This window comes from Mastigoproctus giganteus, chromosome 4, assembly GCF_048544385.1.
Source record: "Mastigoproctus giganteus isolate SK-2022 chromosome 4, ASM4854438v1, whole genome shotgun sequence".
NCBI lineage: Eukaryota > Metazoa > Arthropoda > Arachnida > Uropygi > Thelyphonidae > Mastigoproctus > Mastigoproctus giganteus.
In genome coordinates, this window is record NC_143578.1 from 96,425,071 (window position 1) to 96,446,865 (window position 21,795).

At 37.7% G+C, this 21,795-nt stretch overlaps 1 protein-coding gene across 4 annotated transcripts in view; it reads right to left on the reverse strand.

The window, feature by feature from the left end:
* Positions 1-21,795, reverse strand: part of LOC150086925 (receptor-type tyrosine-protein phosphatase S-like) — a 1,004,071-nt gene that overhangs the window by 931,697 nt on the left and 50,579 nt on the right. For all 4 annotated transcript variants that reach the window (XM_090372826.1, XM_090372825.1, XM_090372828.1 and 1 more), the window contains 3 exons: positions 17,482-17,659; positions 13,971-14,225; positions 3,723-3,854 (listed from right to left, as the gene is read on the reverse strand). In XM_090372826.1, coding sequence (XP_090228952.1) covers positions 3,723-3,854; positions 13,971-14,225; positions 17,482-17,659 — 565 coding nt within the window. The remainder of the gene's footprint in view (positions 1-3,722; positions 3,855-13,970; positions 14,226-17,481; positions 17,660-21,795) is intronic.

The following is a 21,795-nucleotide window of genomic DNA, read 5'->3' on the forward strand; positions in this document are numbered from 1 at the left end:
TACTCCCTTTAGTTGCCTCCCGAACATGCTGATTTATAAAACAATCATCCAATAAATCCACAAAAGCCTTGCTAGTGTGAGTGACCAGCCCCCAAATTCCAGTCGATATCTGGGAAATTAAAATCCCCCATTATAAGACTCTCTGATTTGCTGGCCCACTCTATTTCCCCGTACAGTTTCTTATTATACTCATGTAACTGCATATAATGTATCATCTGTGTCCTGGGCAGGAATGTGTACAATGAACTCAGTGTGTGTGTTTGTGTGTGTACATGAAACTACATGTATGTCTGCATCTGAGAGTGAGTGAGTGAAGGGATTTTGGTGGAAGAAAGATAGAGTGAAATTCTGAGTGCATCTCTATGAAGAGCACCTGAAAACCTACCCTTACAAGATATCTGGCCATATAACACTCAAAATTCATAAAATTATACGATGTTTTGCAATATCCCCCCCTTCCCTATGTTAAACTTAGAAAATAAGATTTTTACCCAGGTACTTGTATCCATAACTTTCCAACAAATTATTTTCAGATAGTAAAAAGCAATCAATAGATTAATCTCCCCCAAATACCCCTTTCTGACCTCTTAATTTAACTTTTACTCCTAATCTTAGCACATATATCCACAAAAATGTTCCTCCTTCTCTCTTAGCCAATCACAGTCAAAGAGGTATCTAATTCTTGAAATACTCACTTCTAAGGTACTTCGCCGACCGGGCTAGCCGGGTGGGTAAAGTGCCTGCCTGGCAAACCAAAGGTCGCGGGTTCGAATCCCGCCTCGGGCTTGGATCAAAGTACTGCAAAAACCTTGGGAGGTGCATTATGGCCACAGAAGCTGATGCGCCAACAACTACCAAAAAAAAAAAAAAAATCTAAGGTACTTCTGGGCAGAAACCTTATATTCATAATCAGCAGACACAAAAACTACTAAATTGACACCAACACCATGCCCCAGTTCTGTATTTTTAATCTAACATATCAAAAGACTCATAACCCCCACTCTCTAGCAAAATCATGGCAACCCTTCACACCTTAAACTGGACATAACATTTTCTACAATGCTCATAGGAAAAAAAAAATAAAGCTCACCATTAGATTCTCCACCTCTGAAACCTACTAGTAAGTTCCATTGTCCCCTCTAAACTCTCAGTAAATTTAAAGTTCACCTCCAAAAGACATCCCCACATTACATCCTGTTATGTTAACGATTCTAATCCCTTGAGGTCTAGCCCCCCAAAGAGGCACTGAAGAACTCTTTTATCCTCTTTGTCCCAACTAGAATCCCTAATTCATCCAAAATAGTGCCCTTTCGTCCTTCCCTTCTTAAAATGTACCTTAACCACCTCTCCCTTAGCTATTAGTGAAGTGAATCTCATTTGTACATGCAACTGCATCTGAATGGGTGTTGAAAATTTGATGCATGCTTGAGTATCTAAATGAGGATCAGGGTGTGAACTTAACCTAAAAAGAAAAAAAAAATGTGTATATGTGCTGTGATGAGTGATGCAAACATGTGAGAGAAAGTGTATAAATGAGAATGCCCACCTAAATTGCTATGAATGTGCACGCACTCCGAAATGCACATATAAAAAAATTTTAAAAAAATGATATAAAAAAAAAAAAATTCAACATTGTAACTGCATAATTGCAGGCTAAGATGTGTATATGTGTGGTGTAAATTAGTGCTATGTGAATTTTTTTTTTTTGGGTGAAATGCTTTTGTCTGTGTGTAAGAATGAGTGAAAAGGGAAAAATGGAGGCGTGAACTTGTTTGTCTTTATATGTGCATCTTAAGAATTTATGTGGAAAAATAAAAATAGAAAGGGGAAAAAATTATAAAATATATTGCCTTCACGTAGGTGCGATAGGTGTGACTGACTGGTGTATGCATTATGGATCTCATGGATAACAGGAGAGCCCCCCCATAAATCATGACTAATTGGGGGCCAACCATTTTAGAAGTCCCTCACTGCCTTTGCTGATGCCATGCTGACTCCACTTCTTGGGCTTTTCTAGATACTGACACTGGTTTCAGTGTCAGTATCCAGAAAAGCTAGTATGAACAATGTGGGAATGTCAGATTTCCACCCTGGTCACATACCACAAGTTGCCAGATGGCAATCAAATACCCACATAGGGATCTCTGGCCATTTAACTTTAATTCCCCTTTTTTCAATCCTGGGGCATTGCCCATCTCCTTCCCCACTTTCTTATCCAACCCTTCGCCTGGTGGGCTCTACCACTCTAAGTATTTTCTGCCATTCTTAAGTTTCCCCCATGCAGGGTGGGTTGCCTCTCAGGATGCCCCTATATCCCCTATCCTTCAAATTCATCATGGAAATCTTCCTGTCTTCCTCCCTCTTACTCTTCCCCTACTCTCCAACTTGACTGGGCTTTTCTTCTTCTTGACTGGGCTTTACTCTTCACCTACTCTCCAACTTGAGGTCACCCTCATGCTCCTTTCCACTAAAAACTACTTTTTTAGCCGGTAAGCTCAGGTGATGCCAGGGTTTGTCTCACCAGAGTCCCTTCTTCCTGGCACGGCTCCCTGCACCCAGGATGGAAACTAGGGGTTGGTGGTGTTCCACTGGCCTCTAGGCTAAGTGGCCAGATGAACAACATAACCAAATGCTACACTACACACACTATCTGGCCTTTACAGAGTTTGTATTACATTACAAAGTCATGACACTGAGTTGGGGAGGGCACAGTGCTGCATGACCTGTAACACTATGTCCTATGTATAAACCATGGATCCACATCTTGATTACTGCACACAGACTTGAAAACATTTTAGGAAATACACAGACCTGCCCAAAATAGTGCAGAGAAGAGGAAAAAGGTTAGTCAGGGGCAAAAGGATAATCTTACTAAGAAAGGCTGGAGTTCTGTAAATTGTATCATCTGTAAATTAGTCATCTGCATGGAGAGCTAAGTCAAACATTTAAGGCTTTAAAAGAATTGAGTAAACTAAATTTTAATAGCATCTTTACACTTTTGCAAGCAATGTATATACACAACATGCACACACACACACACACACACACACACACACACACACATATATATATATATATATATATAAATTGAAAGAAGATGGTTGGTTAGATATAGATGCACAGAAATTTTTCAACTAGAGAATAGTTAATTGTTGGAATGCACTTCCATCGAGACTTGTGGAAGTGGAAAGTAAATAAACTTAAGGTGGGACTAATAAATTATTAGACAAATGAAGTTTTTTTTTTTTTAAGGCTTATGCTGTGTAAGGTTACTTCCTTGCACCACTTTTTCCAATACTAATAAAACTGCAGCAGTTATCAATCCACGGCAGGATGGAAGCCTCCTCAATGATTCGTGTTGTGGGAAATAGACCATAATCTGTCACACTGATCCGGTCTGGGCTGGCAGATAGACAGTATTTAGCAGTCATAGGCTTTAACCCCAGTCTACTTAAAGAGCATGTGCTACTGCACTCCCGCTCCTGACCACTCGGCTACAGAGACCACTTCCAATACTAATACTTACATTAATATTGCAGCATGTGCTGATAGACTGATTGATTGATAGACTCAAACTGTATACTAGTTGCCTAAATATAAATAAAAGTAAATGTATATAGACAATTCCTTGTAAATAAATAATACATTTTTCCAAGATGAATTACATTTAAATGTTTAACATTTTTTTTAACAAGCAATTATGAAATTATGCATCTACTTACGAATCTGACAGTTATTTCCAGTAAAGCCAGCAGGACATACACACACACCCCAAATGTCATGACATATTCCTCCATTATAACACGGTGGACATTCTTTATCACAGATAGGGCCATATCTATCAGCTGGACAACCTATATATTTAGAAAGATTAATTTCTGTGCAGTATTTGAAAAATTTGCATTCTGTTTATGTAAGCTTTCTAGTAGTTTTTTTTTTTTTTTTTTTAATTGTATAAACAAACTTCTTCCTTCAAAATTAAAAAGAATAGTAGCAACACCACAAATAATGACACACATTTCATTCATATGTCTGACTTCTGGCATATGTACACCATATACGTGGCCGACCGGGCTAGCCGGGTGAGTAAAGTACCTGCCTGGCAACCCAAAGGTAGCGGGTTCGAATCCCGCCTCAGGCTTGGATCAGAGTAGTGCAAAAAAAAAAACTTTGGGAGGGACATTATGGCCACAGAAATCAATGTGCCAAACAACTAACAAAAAAAAAAAAAAAACTATATACATGATTTATATTCTATCAGGTTTACATTGTACCTTTAATTTTTTTAAAATTTGTTTATTACCCTTCATTTGTTTATGACATTGTAGCATATAACAGGATTTGTGATATTCTTGCCGAAGCTGGCCAAATGGAAAATAAAGTTTGAAAAAAGTCAAACATGATGGTGTCAACTCTCCGTGTCAACTTAGTTTGACACCAATTATTAGCATTAGCATTAGTAGAGGCATTTGATGCAAGAAAGCAAGCTTATGCAGCATCAGCCAAAAAAAAAAAAAAAAAAAACCCACTTCCACTTCACCCCTCTGTTCGTTCAAAATACCTGTCCAGCTGAGCCTTAAACTTATTTAGGCTATCAACCTCCACCACAAGGGATGGAAGTCTGTTCCACCAACCAACCACCCGCTGGCTAAAGGCAAATTTCCGCACGTCTATTCTACATCTGTCTTTCCTCAATTTGAATTTATGCCCTCTCAGGTGATTTTTCTGAGCTAGAGGAAGAATCCCATCAGCATTGAGCATGCTTAAACCATTCAAGGCTTTATACACCTCTATCAGATCACCTCGCTGGTGCCTAGTCTCCAGACACTGTAATTTGCAAAACTTAAGCCTTTCTTCGTAAGAGCACCCCTTTGTTCCATTCACTAATCTTGTTGCCCTTCTCTGTACTCGTTCCAGCAGCTCTACATCCTTCTTGAAATGAGGCCTCCAGACCTGTATACAGTACTCTAGGTGTGGCCTGACCATTGCCTTATACAAGGAAATAATCACCTCCTTATCCCTGCTGGAAAAATTCCTGTATATCATTGACAATACTCCATGAGCTACTCTTGCAGCCCGTCTGCACTGCTCAGAGAACTTCATATCTGCCTGCACAACCACCCCCAAGTCCCTTTCATTCTCTACCACTGTCAGTGTAGTACCACAGAGTTGATACGTTGCTCTGGGGTTGCTGTTTCCCATGTGTAGTACTTTACATTTGTCAATGTTAAACTTCATTTGCCACCTCTCAGCCCATCTGCTCAACCTTTCCAGATCCTGTTGCAGCAGCATAGTGTCAGTAGTGTCCTTGACAACCCTGCCAACCTTTGTATCGTCTGCAAACTTGGACATTAAGCTTGATATACCATCATCAATATCATTTATAAATACAGAAAACAATAATGGACCCAACACTGAGCCCTGAGGGACTCCACTAATAACATTAGTCCACGATGAGCAGTGTCCATTGATTACCACTCTCTGTCTTTTCCCCTCAACCACCCCTTTATCCATAGCAGCAATTTGCCTCCAATGTCACACTGCTCCAATTTGTGTAGCAGTCTTCCATGTGCAACAGTATCAAAAGCCTTTCTAAGATCCAAGTATATAATATCAAAGTTATTCCCTGCATCCAGTTCTTTTGTGACTGCATCATAGTATTCAATCAAGTTGGTCAGGCAAGACTTCCCCTTAACAAAACCATGCTGTGTCTGAGCTATAACTGAAGTCTTGTCTAAATGATCCTGCAGTGCTTCTTTAACCAGTGCCTCCATTAATTTTCCTGGAACAGAAGTTAAGCTCACAGATCTATAATTACTTGTGTCAGCCTTTGATCCTCCTTTGTGAACTGGGGTCACATTTGCACATTTCCAGTCTATGGGTACCTCCCCTGAGTCCAAGGAAGCTCTCATAATTATGGCTAAGGGTTTGCTTACTTTGCTGAAAAAAATTCTACAGGGGTAGAATTTTTTTCAGCCTGGACTGTACTTGTTAACAGGAGAGATTGCTTCTACAGGGATGGGATACACTTAAATAGAAAGGGTGCAAGAATATTTGCTGATGCTATCGAGGCAGTGTTAGGTGGGTCGGAAAACTGCTAGCTTGGGGGGAGACAAAGACCAATAGATTGACAGTAGCCACTGGCAGAGGTGAAAGAGATTCTTGCACTGCTTCTATTAGAATGAGCAGAAGCCTGAAAAACAAGATGCATGGTATTTCAGAGACTGCTGGGAGCCATTGCGGTACAAGTAAACACATGGGTTGTGTTAGGGTAGCTAAGAATAGAAACAGGTGCAGGTATACTTGCGTGTACACCAATGCTAGGAGTTTAGTAAATAAATTTGATGAATTTGAGGTATTGCTCAAAACATCGAAGGCAGATATTGTTGGGATATCAGAGACGTGGTGTCACACAGATATAAGGGATGCAGAACTGCAATTTGGGGAGTACAACGTCTACAGAAAGGATAGACAGGATAGGAAGGGGGGAGGGGTTATGCTATTAGTTAAGAAACACATAAAAACCAAGGAAGTGAAGCCAGTTGACATCGCTGGACAGTGCAGTGTGGAGTCAGTTTGGTGTGACATAAACATTGGGAGATCAAAATTGAGAGTAGGAGTGTGCTATAGGCCTAATGACTCTGATGAGTATAATAAGGAACTGTACAGGGAAATAGAGTGGGCCAGTAAATCAGAGTGTCTTATAATGGGAGATTTTAATTTCCCAGATACTGACTGGAATTTGGGGGCAGGTTACTCACACACTAGCAGGGCTTTTGTGGATTTATTGGATGATTGTTTTCTACATCAGCATGTTCGGGAGGCAACTAGAGGGAGTAATACTCTTGATTTGATTATCAGCAGTGATTCTTCATGCATTAAGAATCTGCAGATAAATGAACCACTAGGTGGCAGTGATCACAGTGTGCTGAAGTGGGATTTACTCAAAGAGGTAACTACCATTAGGGGTAAAGGGAAGGGTTATTGCTTCCGTAAAGGCGACTACGATGGACTGAGACAGTATTTAAATTCTATACAGTGGGACCAACTGATGATGTTACCAACAGCAAATTCAAAATGGGAAGCATTCAAAGAACTTATCTTGGAAGCTACTAGGCTTTACATACCAACTAAGAAATATTGTTCAAGGTTTAGGCCAAAATGGATGTCAGATGGACTAATGAGGCATATGGCGGAGAAGAAAAATGCATGGGATACATACAAATTAACACATGACACAGAAGCCTATGATAGATACAAGTTGATATGCAACCAAGGTACAAAGGAGGTTAGGCAGGCGAAGGCAGATTACGAGAAATCCTTGGCAAGGGATGCAAAGAAAAACAGCAAAGAGTTCTTTACTTATGTAAACTCTAGAAGGAAGGGGATGAATCAGATTGGTCCACTTGATATTGATGGGTCAACTGTTGATGATCCTGCTCAGGTAGCTAACAAACTAAATGAATATTTTGCATCGACATTCACACATGAGGAGTTATTCAGCGAGGGGAATGCCAGAGGTGTATTCAACTCTAGCAGTAAGCTACAGAATCTTGAAATAACTGGGAGTAAAGTGGAGGAGAAACTGTTCAAGATAAACACAAGAAAGGCACCCGGGGTGGATGGGATCTATCCAGTTATATTAAAGGAGGCAGCAAAGGAAGTAAGCAAACCCTTAGCCATAATTATGAGAGCTTGCTTGGACTCAGGGGAGGTACCCATAGACTGGAAATGTGCAAATGTGACCCCAATTCACAAAGGAGGATCAAAGGCTGACACAAGTAATTATAGACCTGTGAGCTTAACTTCTGTTCCAGGAAAATTAATGGAGGCACTGGTTAAAGAAGCACTGCAGGATCATTTAGACAAGACTTCAGTTATAGCTCAGACACAGCATGGTTTTGTTAAGGGGAAGTCTTGCCTGACCAACTTGATTGGATACTATGATGCAGTCACAAAAGAACTGGATGCAGGGAATAACTTTGATATTATATACTTGGATCTTAGAAAGGCTTTTGATACTGTTGCACATGGAAGACTGCTACACAAATTGGAGCAGTGTGACATTGGAGGCAAATTGCTGCTATGGATAAAGGGGTGGTTGAGGGGGAGAAGACAGAGAGTGGTAATCAATGGACACTGCTCATCGTGGACTGATGTTATTAGTGGAGTCCCTCAGGGCTCAGTGTTGGGTCCATTATTGTTTTCTGTATTTATAAATGATATTGATGATGGTATATCAGGCTTAATGTCCAAGTTTGCAGACGATACAAAGGTTGGCAGGGTTGTCAAGGACACTACTGACACTATGCTGCTGCAACAGGATCTGGAAAGGTTGAGCAGATGGGCTGAGAGGTGGCAAATGAAGTTTAACATTGACAAATGTAAAGTACTACACATGGGAAACAGCAACCCCAGAGCAACGTATCAACTCTGTGGTACTACACTGACAGTGGTAGAGAATGAAAAGGACTTGGGGGTGGTTGTTCAGGCAGATATGAAGTTCTCTGAGCAGTGCAGACGGGCTGCAAGAGTAGCTCATGGAGTATTGTCAATGATATACAGGAATTTTTCCAGCAGGGATAAGGAGGTGATTATTCCATTGTATAAGGCAATGGTCAGGCCACACCTAGAGTACTGTATACAGGTCTGGAGGCCTCATTTCAAGAAGGATGTAGAGCTGCTGGAACGAGTACAGAGAAGGGCAACAAGATTAGTGAATGGAACAAAGGGGTGCTCTTACGAAGAAAGGCTTAAGTTTTGCAAATTACAATGTCTGGAGACTAGGCACCAGCGAGGTGATCTGATAGAGGTGTATAAAGCCTTGAATGGTTTAAGCATGCTCAATGCTGATGGGATTCTTCCTCTAGCTCAGAAAAATCACCTGAGAGGGCATAAATTCAAATTGAGGAAAGACAGATGTAGGATAGACGTGCGGAAATTTGCCTTTAGCCAGCGGGTGGTTGGTTGGTGGAACAGACTTCCATCCCTTGTGGTGGAGGTTGATAGCCTAAATAAGTTTAAGGCTCAGCTGGACAGGTATTTTGAACGAACAAAGGGGTGAAGTGGAAGTGGTTTTTTTTTTTTGTTTTTTTTTTTGGCTGATGCGGCATAAGCTTGCTTTCTTGCATCAAATGCCTGTGCTAATGCTAATGCTAATGCTAATGCTACTTCCTTTGCTGCCTCCTTTAATATAACTGGATAGATCCCATCCACCGCAGGTGCCTTTCTTGTGTTTATCTTCAACAGTTTCTCCTCCACTTTACTCACAGTTATTTCAAGATTCTGTAGCTTACTGCTAGAGTTGAATACACCTCTGGCATTCCCCTTGCTGAATAACTCCTCATGTGTGAATGTCGATGCAAAATATTCATTTAGTTTGTTAGCTACCTGAGCAGGATCATGAACAGTTGACCCATCAATATCAAGTGGACCAATCTGATTCATCCCCTTCCTTCTAGAGTTTACATAAGTAAAGAACTCTTTGCTGTTTTTCTTTGCATCCCTTGCCAAGGATTTCTCGTAATCTGCCTTCGCCTGCCTAACCTCCTTTGTAAGTTGGTTGCATATCAACTTGTATCTATCATAGGCTTCTGTGTCATGTGTTAATTTGTAAGTATCCCATGCATTTTTCTTCTCTGCCATATGCCTCATTAGTTCATCTGACATCCATTTTGGCCTAAACCTTGAACAATATTTCTTAGTTGGTATGTAAAGCCTAGTAGCTTCCAAGATAAGTTCTTTGAATGCTTCCCATTTTGAATTTGCTGTTGGTAACATCATCAGTTGGTCCCACTGTATAGAATTTAAATACTGTCTCAGTCCATCGTAGTCGCCTTTACGGAAGCAATAACCCTTCCCTTTACCCCTAATGGTAGTTACCTCTTCGAGTAAATCCCACTTCAGCACACTGTGATCACTGCCACCTAGTGGTTCATTTATCTGCAGATTCTTAATGTATGAAGAATCACTGCTGATAATCAAATCAAGAGTATTACTCCCTCTAGTTGCCTCCCGAACATGCTGATGTAGAAAACAATCATCCAATAAATCCACAAAAGCCCTGCTAGTGCGTGAGTAACCAGCCCCCAAATTCCAGTCAATATCTGGGAAATTAAAATCTCCCAATATAAGACTCTCTGATTTACTGGCCCACTCTATTTCCCTGTACAGTTCCTTATTATACTCATCAGAGTCATTAGGCCTATAGCACACTCCTACTCTCAATTTTGATCTCCCAATGCTTATGTCACACCAAATTGACTCAACACTGCACTGTCCAGCGATGTCGACTGGCTTCACTTCCTTGGTTTTTATGTGTTTCTTAACTAATAGCATAACCCCTCCCCCCTTCCTATCCTGTCTATCCTTTCTGTAGACGTTGTACTCCCCAAATTGCAGTTCTGCATCCCTTATATCTGTGTGACACCACGTCTCTGATATCCCAACAATATCTGCCTTTGATGTTTTGAGCAATACCTCAAATTCATCAAATTTATTTACTAAACTCCTAGCATTGGTGTACACATAAGTATACCTGCACCTGATTATACTAAAATTATACTAATTATACTTAAAAATTATACTAATTTTTAAGTATATAATATCGGTGTAAAAACACCATAGACAACTCTTAAAGGAAAACTACAATAGTAGTGTAATGGGCATCATATCAACTGTATCTCATATTCTGCTCACCCTTCACAACAAGTTACCATGTATTGCACTGCCTTGAATAAGTAACGCTTCACTAATAGAGAAGATTATTGTTACTTATTCTCAGTGTGCACCACCACCTAGATGGCACCGTTTCAAGGCTGGTTGGCCTTTCATCGGTGGGTGGGCAGGCACCCTAGTATTGCAAACATGACAACCCAGTTGTGAAGATAATTCCCCAATATGAGAGATGCCAAAAGTTGGCATCTTTCATATGAGATACAGTTGAAATGATGCCCATTACACTACTATTGTAGTTTTCCTTTAAGAGTTGTCTATGGTGTTTTACACCGATATTATATAGATAAATACTCTTAAAAATATTATGCCCAGCTGCATTTAGTCTTACTTACTAATTTTTAAGAAAATAAAAACAAATCCATCTAAATAAAAAGTACAAGCATTCCCTGCTTAGAGCTTTTAATTGAGGGTGTAAAAACATGGGGCACTAAGTGAACCCATATTAAGTGGGGAAGATTTATCTACCCCCACTTAACATGGACTCACAGGAAATAATATAAATAATTTTAACTGGTTGGCATGACTAGTGTTTTATGCTGATTTCACAGCATTGCTGAGCAGCATATAGCTAAAAGAAACTCCATGGCAGTTCCTAAAGAGAAGTCTGTAAACAACACTTCAATAAACTTCAGTTAATTAAAACCCAGAATGGATACTCCCTTTCCATAACACTACCAAGTGGAAGGATGTGAATATTTTTGTAATATTCAAGAAATGGTGCTTGTGACCATAGTGTTTTACATATGTGGACAAAAGAAACTTGTTAAAGTGCTGAACTGCCTGCCAAATTGGAAATGCATTAAGGCATTCCGGGTCTGGCAGGCAATTCAGCCATTTTCTTGTTAATTACAGTATTGGTTAAAAATCAATTTTTAATTGCAAAATCACACCTTTAATTCTGAAGGTATGCACTATAAATTATAGCTGACTTGAAAAAATCATATAGAAGAACATTAAAGTTTTTTTGACTGGCCTCTCAGGAACCCAAACACTTGCAAATGGATAACTCCTCCCAAGACGCTTGGAGGAAACAGCACTATTCAGGGGGAAAGAATGAAAATATACCAAGCACCACAGTATTAAGTGCTGAGGAACTGTGCTATAGTGGAGAACAAGTGAAGAAAAAAATGATTGGGAGAAAAAGATAATAAAAATACCAGTGGAAAAGTACATCTCTTTAAAGACTTAAAGCTATCTCAAAGCAAAGTACACAGAATGAACTGAAGAAATTTCAGAAATGAAAACACCAAAATACAAGCCAGATATATCTCCTTCATTACCTTAAAGTTGTCACAAGCAAAAATGATGAATTTAGAGGTGAATAATACTAAATCTGCCAGCTAAGGTAAAGAAAGCGCACACGAGAAGCATTCAAAAGTTCGATGAAATTTACTGGTAAAAGTATTTTGCCGTAATGGCATTTGTATTGTTGCTCGCTCAGTAAACAGACAGTGGGTGTTATTGGTCTGGAGTAGAAGTTGAATCCCACAGAAGCTTGAAACCCTCCCGAAGTGGAGGGGGGGTAATACTCATAATATTAGTATCATATCACATACTTAGTAGTAGCAAATGATGCAAGAAAGCAAGCTTATACAGCATCAGCCAAAAAAAAAAAAACAACCCTTCCCATATCATTTGTCTTCCTCTAATAATCTAATCCTTCCTTAAATTTGTTCAGACTTTCCACTTCCACAACAACAATACCAGATAGAAATTCATTCTAACAATCAACTACTCTCTGGAAGAAAATTTCACACATCCACCCTTTTCCAATTTAAAGTTATGTCCCCTTATGTATGTCATCCAAGAAAGAGAAAGGATGGCATTAGCATTTAGTTTACTCAATTCAGTTGAATCTTTAATAACTTAATCAGTTCTCACAGAGTACTTAGTTTCCAGATACTGCACTTTGCAAAACTGAGGTCTTTTTTAGCAAGAGAACCCTTTGGTTCTCCTTACTAATCTTGTTGCTCTTCTCTGTACCTATTTCAACAGATAGTCATCCTTTCCAAAATGAGGTTTCCATTTCTGTATGCTGTACTCAAGATGGCCTAATGATTGCCTTATACAGTGTGTTATACCTCTTATACAGGTGCCTTATTTTTTTTATACATTTGATGCTGTATTTAGGTATTTCCATTTATATATGATGCACAACTTTAATCCTGCCTTCCTTAGGCAGATTGGCGAAGGTAAAGAAAGCCCACATGAGAAGCTCGCAAAAGTTTGATAAATTTACCAGTAAACGGACTTTGCCGTAACGGCATTTGTATTGTTGCTCGCTCAGTAAACATACAGTGGGTGTTATCGGTCAGGAGTAGAAATTGAATCCCAAGGGGAGCTTGAAATCCTCCCGAAGTGGAGGGGGGAAACCTGACCTTTTTTCTTTAGAATCACTGGTGGACTAGTGGATAAATTGTTTATTAAGGAAAAAAAGGCACAGGTAAAGGAAGCCCACACGAGAAGCACGGCAAACTTTGAAAAAGTTTACCGGTGAAACTACGTTATGAACATTTTTTTCGATGCCAGAACTTTCAATATGACTCTGTTTGTGATTCAATTAGTGATTCTAAAGAACTACAATATTCCCACCAAAAACACTGCTACGATAGCAGTGGGAGTAGCAAGTTATTCACATATGCACATCCTACATAAAATACTTAATAAATACAGTAAATCTCATTACACACCATTTCTAATTGTTATATTCTTTTTGCTACTGTTATTATGTTAAAACATAAACTAGTTTTTATGTATAAAATCAGTAAAAAAGGTGAGATCAATTGTATATGGTGATTCAAAATTTGTGCAATCCAAATATCAGTAAATTAAAATTTATTAATTCTTTTCTATCAGATTATACAATCAAGTAATTATTATAATTATAATGATAGTAAGTGCATTTGGTACTGGTGAATCAGAATATTTTTCTCAAAATTTGGCTTTGACATTCACTACAGTTTTAAACAAAATATTGTTTGACTATAAAAATACATTCAGAAAGACAATGTAATGATGGTTTCCACACAAACAAATCAATATAAATGAGTTTGTGTGAGTGTAACCTAACAATTACTGTTCTGTATGCAGCGATATGTAAGAATTGCAATGGAAATGAAAATGAGAGAAGTAAATTCTTTATTTTTTGGGTCCACAAATTTAGAATCACTTTGTATTATAATATAATGGATTTTGTAAGTTTATGTGGTCTAAATATAGACATATGCACAAACCTCTAACAATAAGTCTCATAATTCCATGTAAACTCTCATTTCTTCTACCTTGGTAATAACATTCATAAATTCCTGAATCAGAAATCTGAACATTTTTCATTTTAACTTTTAGCTGTCCATTCCATGAGGCAATTTCAGTACCACCATTATGACTCCACTGTACAGGCATTTTCATATCTTTCATCTGCTTCATTTCCAGGACTACATCTTCACCTTGATTTGCCACTTCATAAGGTTTTACAGCATCAATTTCAACTGCACAATAAAAAATAAAAAATTATACACGCATGTACAAAAACACTTGCATGCATGTGTGAACATGTGACAGACAGAGATTACCACTTTATATGGCTCAAAAACAATTTTCTACAGAATAATAAAAAATTATACATATAAGGTATGACCACAAAGTAATAAGACTGCTGAATTTGATGTGTGGCTTGAACAATAAGCATGTGTTTCCACTTTCAGTGGCAGTGCTTTCAAGGCATCAGTTAATCATGTGCTAGCAGCTAGATAAATAGAACTAGTCTGTTTTGTGTCAACATAAAAACAAGTGACTAAAGTGTACAAAGAATTAATATCAAATCTGCATGGAACATGATATGATAAAGGAAGCTTTGAGGACAAACTAATGTAAGGGCAAGAGGTTTTGACTAGTAAAAAAACAGTTTAAAGAAGGTAGAGAAAATGTCTTTGATCATTTACACTCATTTTTGAACTAATGGGCATAGTTATTGCAAAACAATGACTGAAAGTATAAAAATAAACTGCTGATCACTAAAACTTTATAAAACTCAGTGTGCAAATTTAAAATATAAAATAAAATATAATGAAGGGATTATAAATAAACTATGTGATATTAATATAACTAATAAATGAATAAAAATAAATAAAAATATACATAAATGGCTAATATCAATATTAAAAACTGCTACAGCTTTTTACTACTCATATAGTCTTTCTCAACAGCAAATAGTAAATTGTATGTGGCTGCATTCTGGAAGGTATGCTATTGCTATTGAGAAAGGCTACACAATCAGTCAAAAGCTGTAGTAGTTTTTAACAGTGATTTTAACCATGTATATTTTTATTTTTATTTGTTTTTTTTTTAAGTTATTAGTTTTTATCAAGTTTATTATACAGTTTATTACACACCTTCGTTACATTATTTTATTTTATATTTTAAATTTTGTACATTTTAAATTTTTTATACAAAGTTTTAATGATCAGTTTATTTTGATACTTTCAGTCTTATTATTTTGCAATAAATAGAGGTAACTGTAATTCAAGAATGGGTATAAATGCTCAACCTTTTTATTCGTTTATTGTAGAGTTTTAGGTGCATCAGTGACTAAGGCCATATTGCACCATGTTCAACCTGGCTTAACAGCCTATTTAGTTAGAGATGTCTATGACAATGTACAAAATAGTCATACTGGTGAAAATGTTGAAAGGTCACAGATTTTGTTCATTCAGATAGACAATTAACTGTACAAATGATGGTTGCAGAGTCAAATTTAAATAATAACACATTTCTGAGGAAAACTGCAACCAGTAATATGGTTTCCAATATAACCCAAAACAAAATATCAAAGTCTGCAATAGAAAAGTCTTCTTTTCAATAGAATAGAAAGAAGCTTCTTCAATATAATTCTTCAATTTCTTCAACAGAAAGAAGTCTTCTGTAGTCTCCATTAATTAATATGACTATATGTCTATCCATGATCATTGATGAGAATGTACAAGCTGAGGTGGGACATACATGAAGTGATGGAAGTTTTAGCAAGTAAAACCTGGCCTCAACAGTACTTTCTTCCAGTCCTGACTAAACTCAGTGCTCCTCTTCTCCATCTTGCTAAACACTATTTGCACTCCCTCCAGTCACTGTAAAACCCATTCCTGGCAGAATAAAGACAGAAAGATTATATACTGATCTGGATGCGCCCTTGAATGTTATCAAATAATTCAATCTAGTAGACTACAAAATAGCTCACTTGTAAAACCATTTCATAACTGTGCCCAGCATATACTCTTCTGTCATTACTCATATTTCACAACAAAGGTGTACAGTGTACAGTGTTTATTGTCAAGCAGCACCGGGTGTCACGCCTAAAACAGCATAGTATTCTCTGTGTCGCAGTATAAACTCTATAAATGCCAGAAGTAGTGTAAGTTTTGGTGTTGGTTTGTGAGTGTGGTGTCAGTTTGTATTTGTCTGTTGTCCCTCCACCATTTGGCTGTGGACCCCACATTGCCCATCCTTTGCCCCAAAGGAGACAGCTAAGTATAGTAAGAGATAGATATAGTCTCTGGTGAGAGCAAACCTTGGTCTGCACCTGAGCTTGCCATGGAGGGCCCCAGGGGGAAAAAAAGACAGAAAGGTACAGAAATGGCCAGAACTTTTCTCTGAAAGCCAAATGTGGTTTTTTCACTTCAAGCCTACATTACACAAAGTGACTACGTAGAAGCGCGGCCATTCTTCTGAGTGGTGGGGACTTCACCTTTACTGCTACTTACATTGGTTCACTGCTATATTTTTATACCTTTCACATGGGTTATACTTAAGATTAGGATTTTATACCTTCACCTTTACTGCTACTTACATTGGTTCACTGCTATATTTTTATACCTTTCACATGGGTTATACTTAAGATTAGGATTTTACACATGGGTTATATACTTGCACTGGTGGGACTTTCCGGTGCCTCCGTAGCCAGGTGGGAAGGAGCAGCAGTGCGTAGCACACGCTTCTTGATTAGACCGGGGTTTGAGCCCGTCACCACCAAATATGGAAGATGCGGAAAGGTCAGGGAATGACCACCGCATTTCACGGAGCAATATGGCCTTAGTTGCTAATGCTCCTAAAAACCAAACAAAAACAAAAAAAAAAAAGTGGGACTTTCCCACCAGTGTGAATGCAAGAAGAGATAGTGGTTGTCACAAAACAAATAGAATTTCTTTAAATTCTGATCATTTTACCCACAAATGAGACCTGAATATAAGTTCCATCAGCATTTTAGACTGCCAAGTAGCAGTCTTAGCAAGCAGCACTACTTGATGTTCTTAAAATTGTTCTTTTGACTACTTGATGAATATTCACAACAGACCTCAAGGACTAGCTACTGGAACAGATATTAGTTAGGTAGTCAGAGAGTCAGGTACAATGTTAGGTAAATTTAACAATGATCAGATAAATATTTAGAGGAAAATATAAAATTATGTATACATTTTATTTTATTACTTTTTTTTTTTTTTTTTGGGAGCAAGTACTAATTCAGCTCTGCTTCCTTAGATCCTTCTGCCATTTAATACTTATACTAAATCTGATGATTACTATGAATTTTTGTTTAATCTCAAAATATTAGAATGAATCAAATAAGTGTCTTATTTCTGTCCTGACTTTACAAAATCAAAATATTTTCAAAATCCTTACAGTTGAGAGAGAGAGAGAGAGAGAGAGAGATTCTTATTGCAATGATATAAATATTAATACTGATTTGTTAAGTACCTAATGACTCAGGAGCTAATTTCAATGCAACAACTTGAGTGGTAACACCTCCAATAGTAACCTCACACTGGAATGCTCCAAATCGTGATAAACCATCTTCACTTGGCATCAATAAGATACGGGCAAACACTGGTCCTCCTTGAAGAAATTGCTGGGAAAATGTGGGAAGTTCAGTGCCCTGTAAATATATCAGCATTTGAATATTACAACTGATTATTAATTAGATATTTTTCAAATACACAAAAAATATCAGCAAATTATCATACTGTAATGACAATAATGGAAAACTATCAGAGAATAAATGGAAACATTTGTTTCTGATATATATTAAATCTCTTGTTTGATTTAAACAAGGTTGCGTGTTAGGTAACACTTTTATATTTCATTTGCAATATACTATTGTCAATACTAATTAAAAAACACAAAGTTGACTAAAAATCAGAAAAAATCAAACTTATTGAAAAAATCAAAAGATGCACCCAATTATAAGAAACTTCTGACTAAATGAAGGGTACAGTTTACATTAATGTGCCTGCTGGCATGACTATTTTAGATATGCCAATAAAATCCATGCTATGTTTCATGTATAATTCTATTTAATTATTTAAAAGTGTAAAGATGGGGGGAAAAACATTTATGTGATTTGAAAAACCTGTAACCTAGGCAACTAAGTTACAGGTTTTCCTATATAGTTTACATATATAAAAACTTAAACTATATAAACTATATACAGTTTCCGTAAGTAAAACATATCCAGCTTACTGAAACCCCTTTCAGAAGTTTCAGTACGCTGGATATATATACAGGCAACTCCCATATAACACAGTACTTCTACAACACGGTTTCGCTCTAACATGATTGATAAATTTTGGCAATCCTCGCACAACACGGTACTTCTACAACACGACTGATAAATTGTGGCAATCCTCGCACAACATGGTACTTATATAACACGGTTTTGCTCTAGCATGATTGATAAATTGCGGCAATCCTCGCACAACACGGTTTCGGTACTTGTTTAACACGGTTTCTCTGTGAATTTCAGTAAACCTCGCATAACAGGGTATTTTTTAGCTTTTGTGCGGGGGAAACCCTGCTATTATGTTGGATGTAATTTTTCAACGTTTTCATTCTTTTTAAATCCCGGCTGTTGACTCGCTAGTCAAAAAAAAAATTATTGAGAAATCCCTGTATTTTATTTTGTTGGGAAATTCCCATGTTGGGTTCTGTGCTATTGAACTTGTACTTGTTGAACTTGTGGAAAAATCTAGATTTAAAAGTTTTATTACTATTGGATAGCACACCAGGCCATCCAAAAGATTTAAGTCATCCAAACGTTGAAGTTATGTTCCTACCACCACAGTTGTACTGGGTTAATACAACTTCTTTCATTCAGCCGTTAGATAAAGGTATTATATCCACCTTTAAAACCCATTCCAGCAGAAAATAGTTACAATGGATTTTTGAAAAAATTGATTCCGAATCTATTGAAGTAATGGAGACATGGAAACATTTCTCAGTTGTGGGCTGTATCAGAATCATAGCTTTATTGCTGAAAGAAGTAAAACTGTCAACATTAAATAGGTGTGGAAAAATGTATGGCCAGAATCAGTTCATTCAGGAAATATGATCGAATGTGCAGAAAAAAGGGAATCGGTGCGATAGTAGAACTTGCTTCGTTGGTAGGAGGGGAAGGTTTTGATGATATGACTACTGAAGCCCTCGTGGGGTAGCACTGTTGATAGAATCGCCCTCTTCCCCACACCAGCTGGAAAATACTCGAGTTCAAATCCCTTCGATGAAGGGAGGAATTTTTATGGGTCTTTTTCACAATGTGGCTGAGTTAGTTGGGCTCGGGCGAGGGTAGCATGGTTTTTTGGCCCAGAAACTCGGGTTTTTCATTAAGCAAAACAGAAAATCGACCTCAGGGCACAAACAATTTATAGACAATATACACAGAGTAACATGGTCTTAGTTGCCGATGCTCTAAAAAAATAAAAAAAGATATGATTACTGAAGACGTTCCAGAATTACTGGTAGAAAAAGAAGCCGGCATAGCGGATTTGGTGCAAATGGCATCAGAGGTAAAATCAAATCAATTCAGATGATGATATTGCAGATGAAAATTCTAAACTAAGGCATCAAGTTAGCTGAACAATTAGAATCTTATTTTTTGAATGCAGATTTTTAAATGAAAGGAGCCCAAAGTTCAAAAGGGAGCTTCAAAAATGCTTACTTCCATACGATGAAATTCACAAATATTTATCAAGCCAAAGCAAACAAACCCAGATTACTGATTTTTTTAAGAGAGCAGAATATACACAAAATCTAGAATATTGTATTTTTGTTAACATTTTCTTAATGAAATAGTGTATTTTTGTTAGCTTTTGGAACATTTTCTTACTTTTTCTTAGTACCGTATAACATGGCTTTGCACAACACATTTTACAAGAACCTAATAACCGTGTCAAAATTAAGTAGATTCATTTCTTGCTGTACAACTGTGGGACCATGGAAAAGTAATGAGGAACTAACTAAACAAAAATCCATTTTTAAAATTTCTGGAAAAAAGCACTACCATACATAACTACATGATATTTATTCAGATTACAAAAACTATGAAAAGACGGTCTCTCATATGCATATATACCAATGCAACGAAAAATAAATCTGGCAATTTAAATACTGGGTAAATCACAGATTGCCAATGTAAAAAGAATAAGAGAAATATAGTGTAATTCGGATAGGGGCATAACTAGGGTTGATGCCACCCAGGACAAATAAAAAAATGGTGCCCCTTGAAAACTGTTCTTTTGAAATTTTTGCATTTTTTAACCATAAAAAGGCATCCCCAAATTTGGCAGTCAAGAGAATATGCCCCACCATATTTTGTATATATTGTACTTACTGTATTCAAATTTTGCATCTGATACATCAGATGCAAAATTTGAATACAGAAAGTACAATATGTACAAAAATGACTGCAATGATGGAGGCAGAGAATTACAAAGCACATCAATTAAAGAAAAGTATATTCAATAAATGAGAAACATCGAGACACTTTGGGATATAAGTTTAGGGTTTTATTTTTTAATTGAAATTGAAATTTTATTTGAAATTGAATCGAAATCATGACTCAGACCAGAGCAGCAAAGCAAAAGGCTCAAGTAATGGGAGTGCTGTGACTCAGGGGAGAACTGAGGGGGGGGATGGTTGTCTTCTGAATCACAGCCTTTTGAAATGTACTGCTTGTGGACAATCAGGAACGGGTCATGATATTGCCAAGAGGAATGTCTTTGTGTGTATGTGTGTGTGTGTGGGATGTAAGGAGTGTGAGGAAATCAGGTGCCCACTCAGTATTGTTATAGGCCTATATGAGAGCTTGAAGGACAGGGTGGATGCCCTCAAAGAATTTAAATTGATGGGCCCATCAAGCTCTCAGCTGCCCACATCAACGCCAGAGCTTGCACTTGAACATCACACAACACAGCGACAACCGTCAAGGCAAAATGCACCGGTCCTAGTTGTTGTTGGTGACTCTATTGTCAGGGAAATGAGGAGCATATTATGCAAAAATGATAGGTGGAACAGGACCAGGGGTATGTCTGCCAGGGGCAAAGGTTGATGACAGTGTAGACCAAATATCATCTTTTAAGGACACAAAAGGTGATATTGAAGTACACATTGGCACTAATGATATTAAGAGTAGGAGAGTGGCGGAATTACTTAACAAGTACAGGTCAATGTTGAAAAAAAAGGTATGAGTTAGGATTGAATTTGAACGTGTCTGCAATTCTTCAAAGACACAACAGGAAGGAGTATATGATAAGACCTTTGTCGATCAATTCGGCCCTGGAGAGATTGTGCAAGGCTCAAGGAGTAGAATTTTTCTCAGCCTGTGCTTGTTAACAAGAGAGACTGCTTCTACAGGGATGGGATACACTTAAATAGAAAGGGTGCAAGAATATCTGCTGATGCTATCGAGGCAGGGTTAGGTGGGTCAGAAAACTGCTAGCTTGGAGGGATACACGGACTGATAGATTAACAGTAGCCACTGGCAGAGGTGAAAGCGATTCTTGCACTGCTTGTATTGGAATGAGCAACAGCCTGTAAAACAAGTTGCAGTGAATTCCAGAGACTGCTGAGAGTCATTGCAGAACAAGTAAATACATGGGCTGTGTTAGAGTAGCTATGAATAGGAACAGGTGCACATGTATACTTGCATGTACACCAATACTAGGAGTTTGGTAAATAAATTTGATGAATTTGAGGTATTGGTCAAAACATCAAAGGCAGATATTGTTGGGATATCAG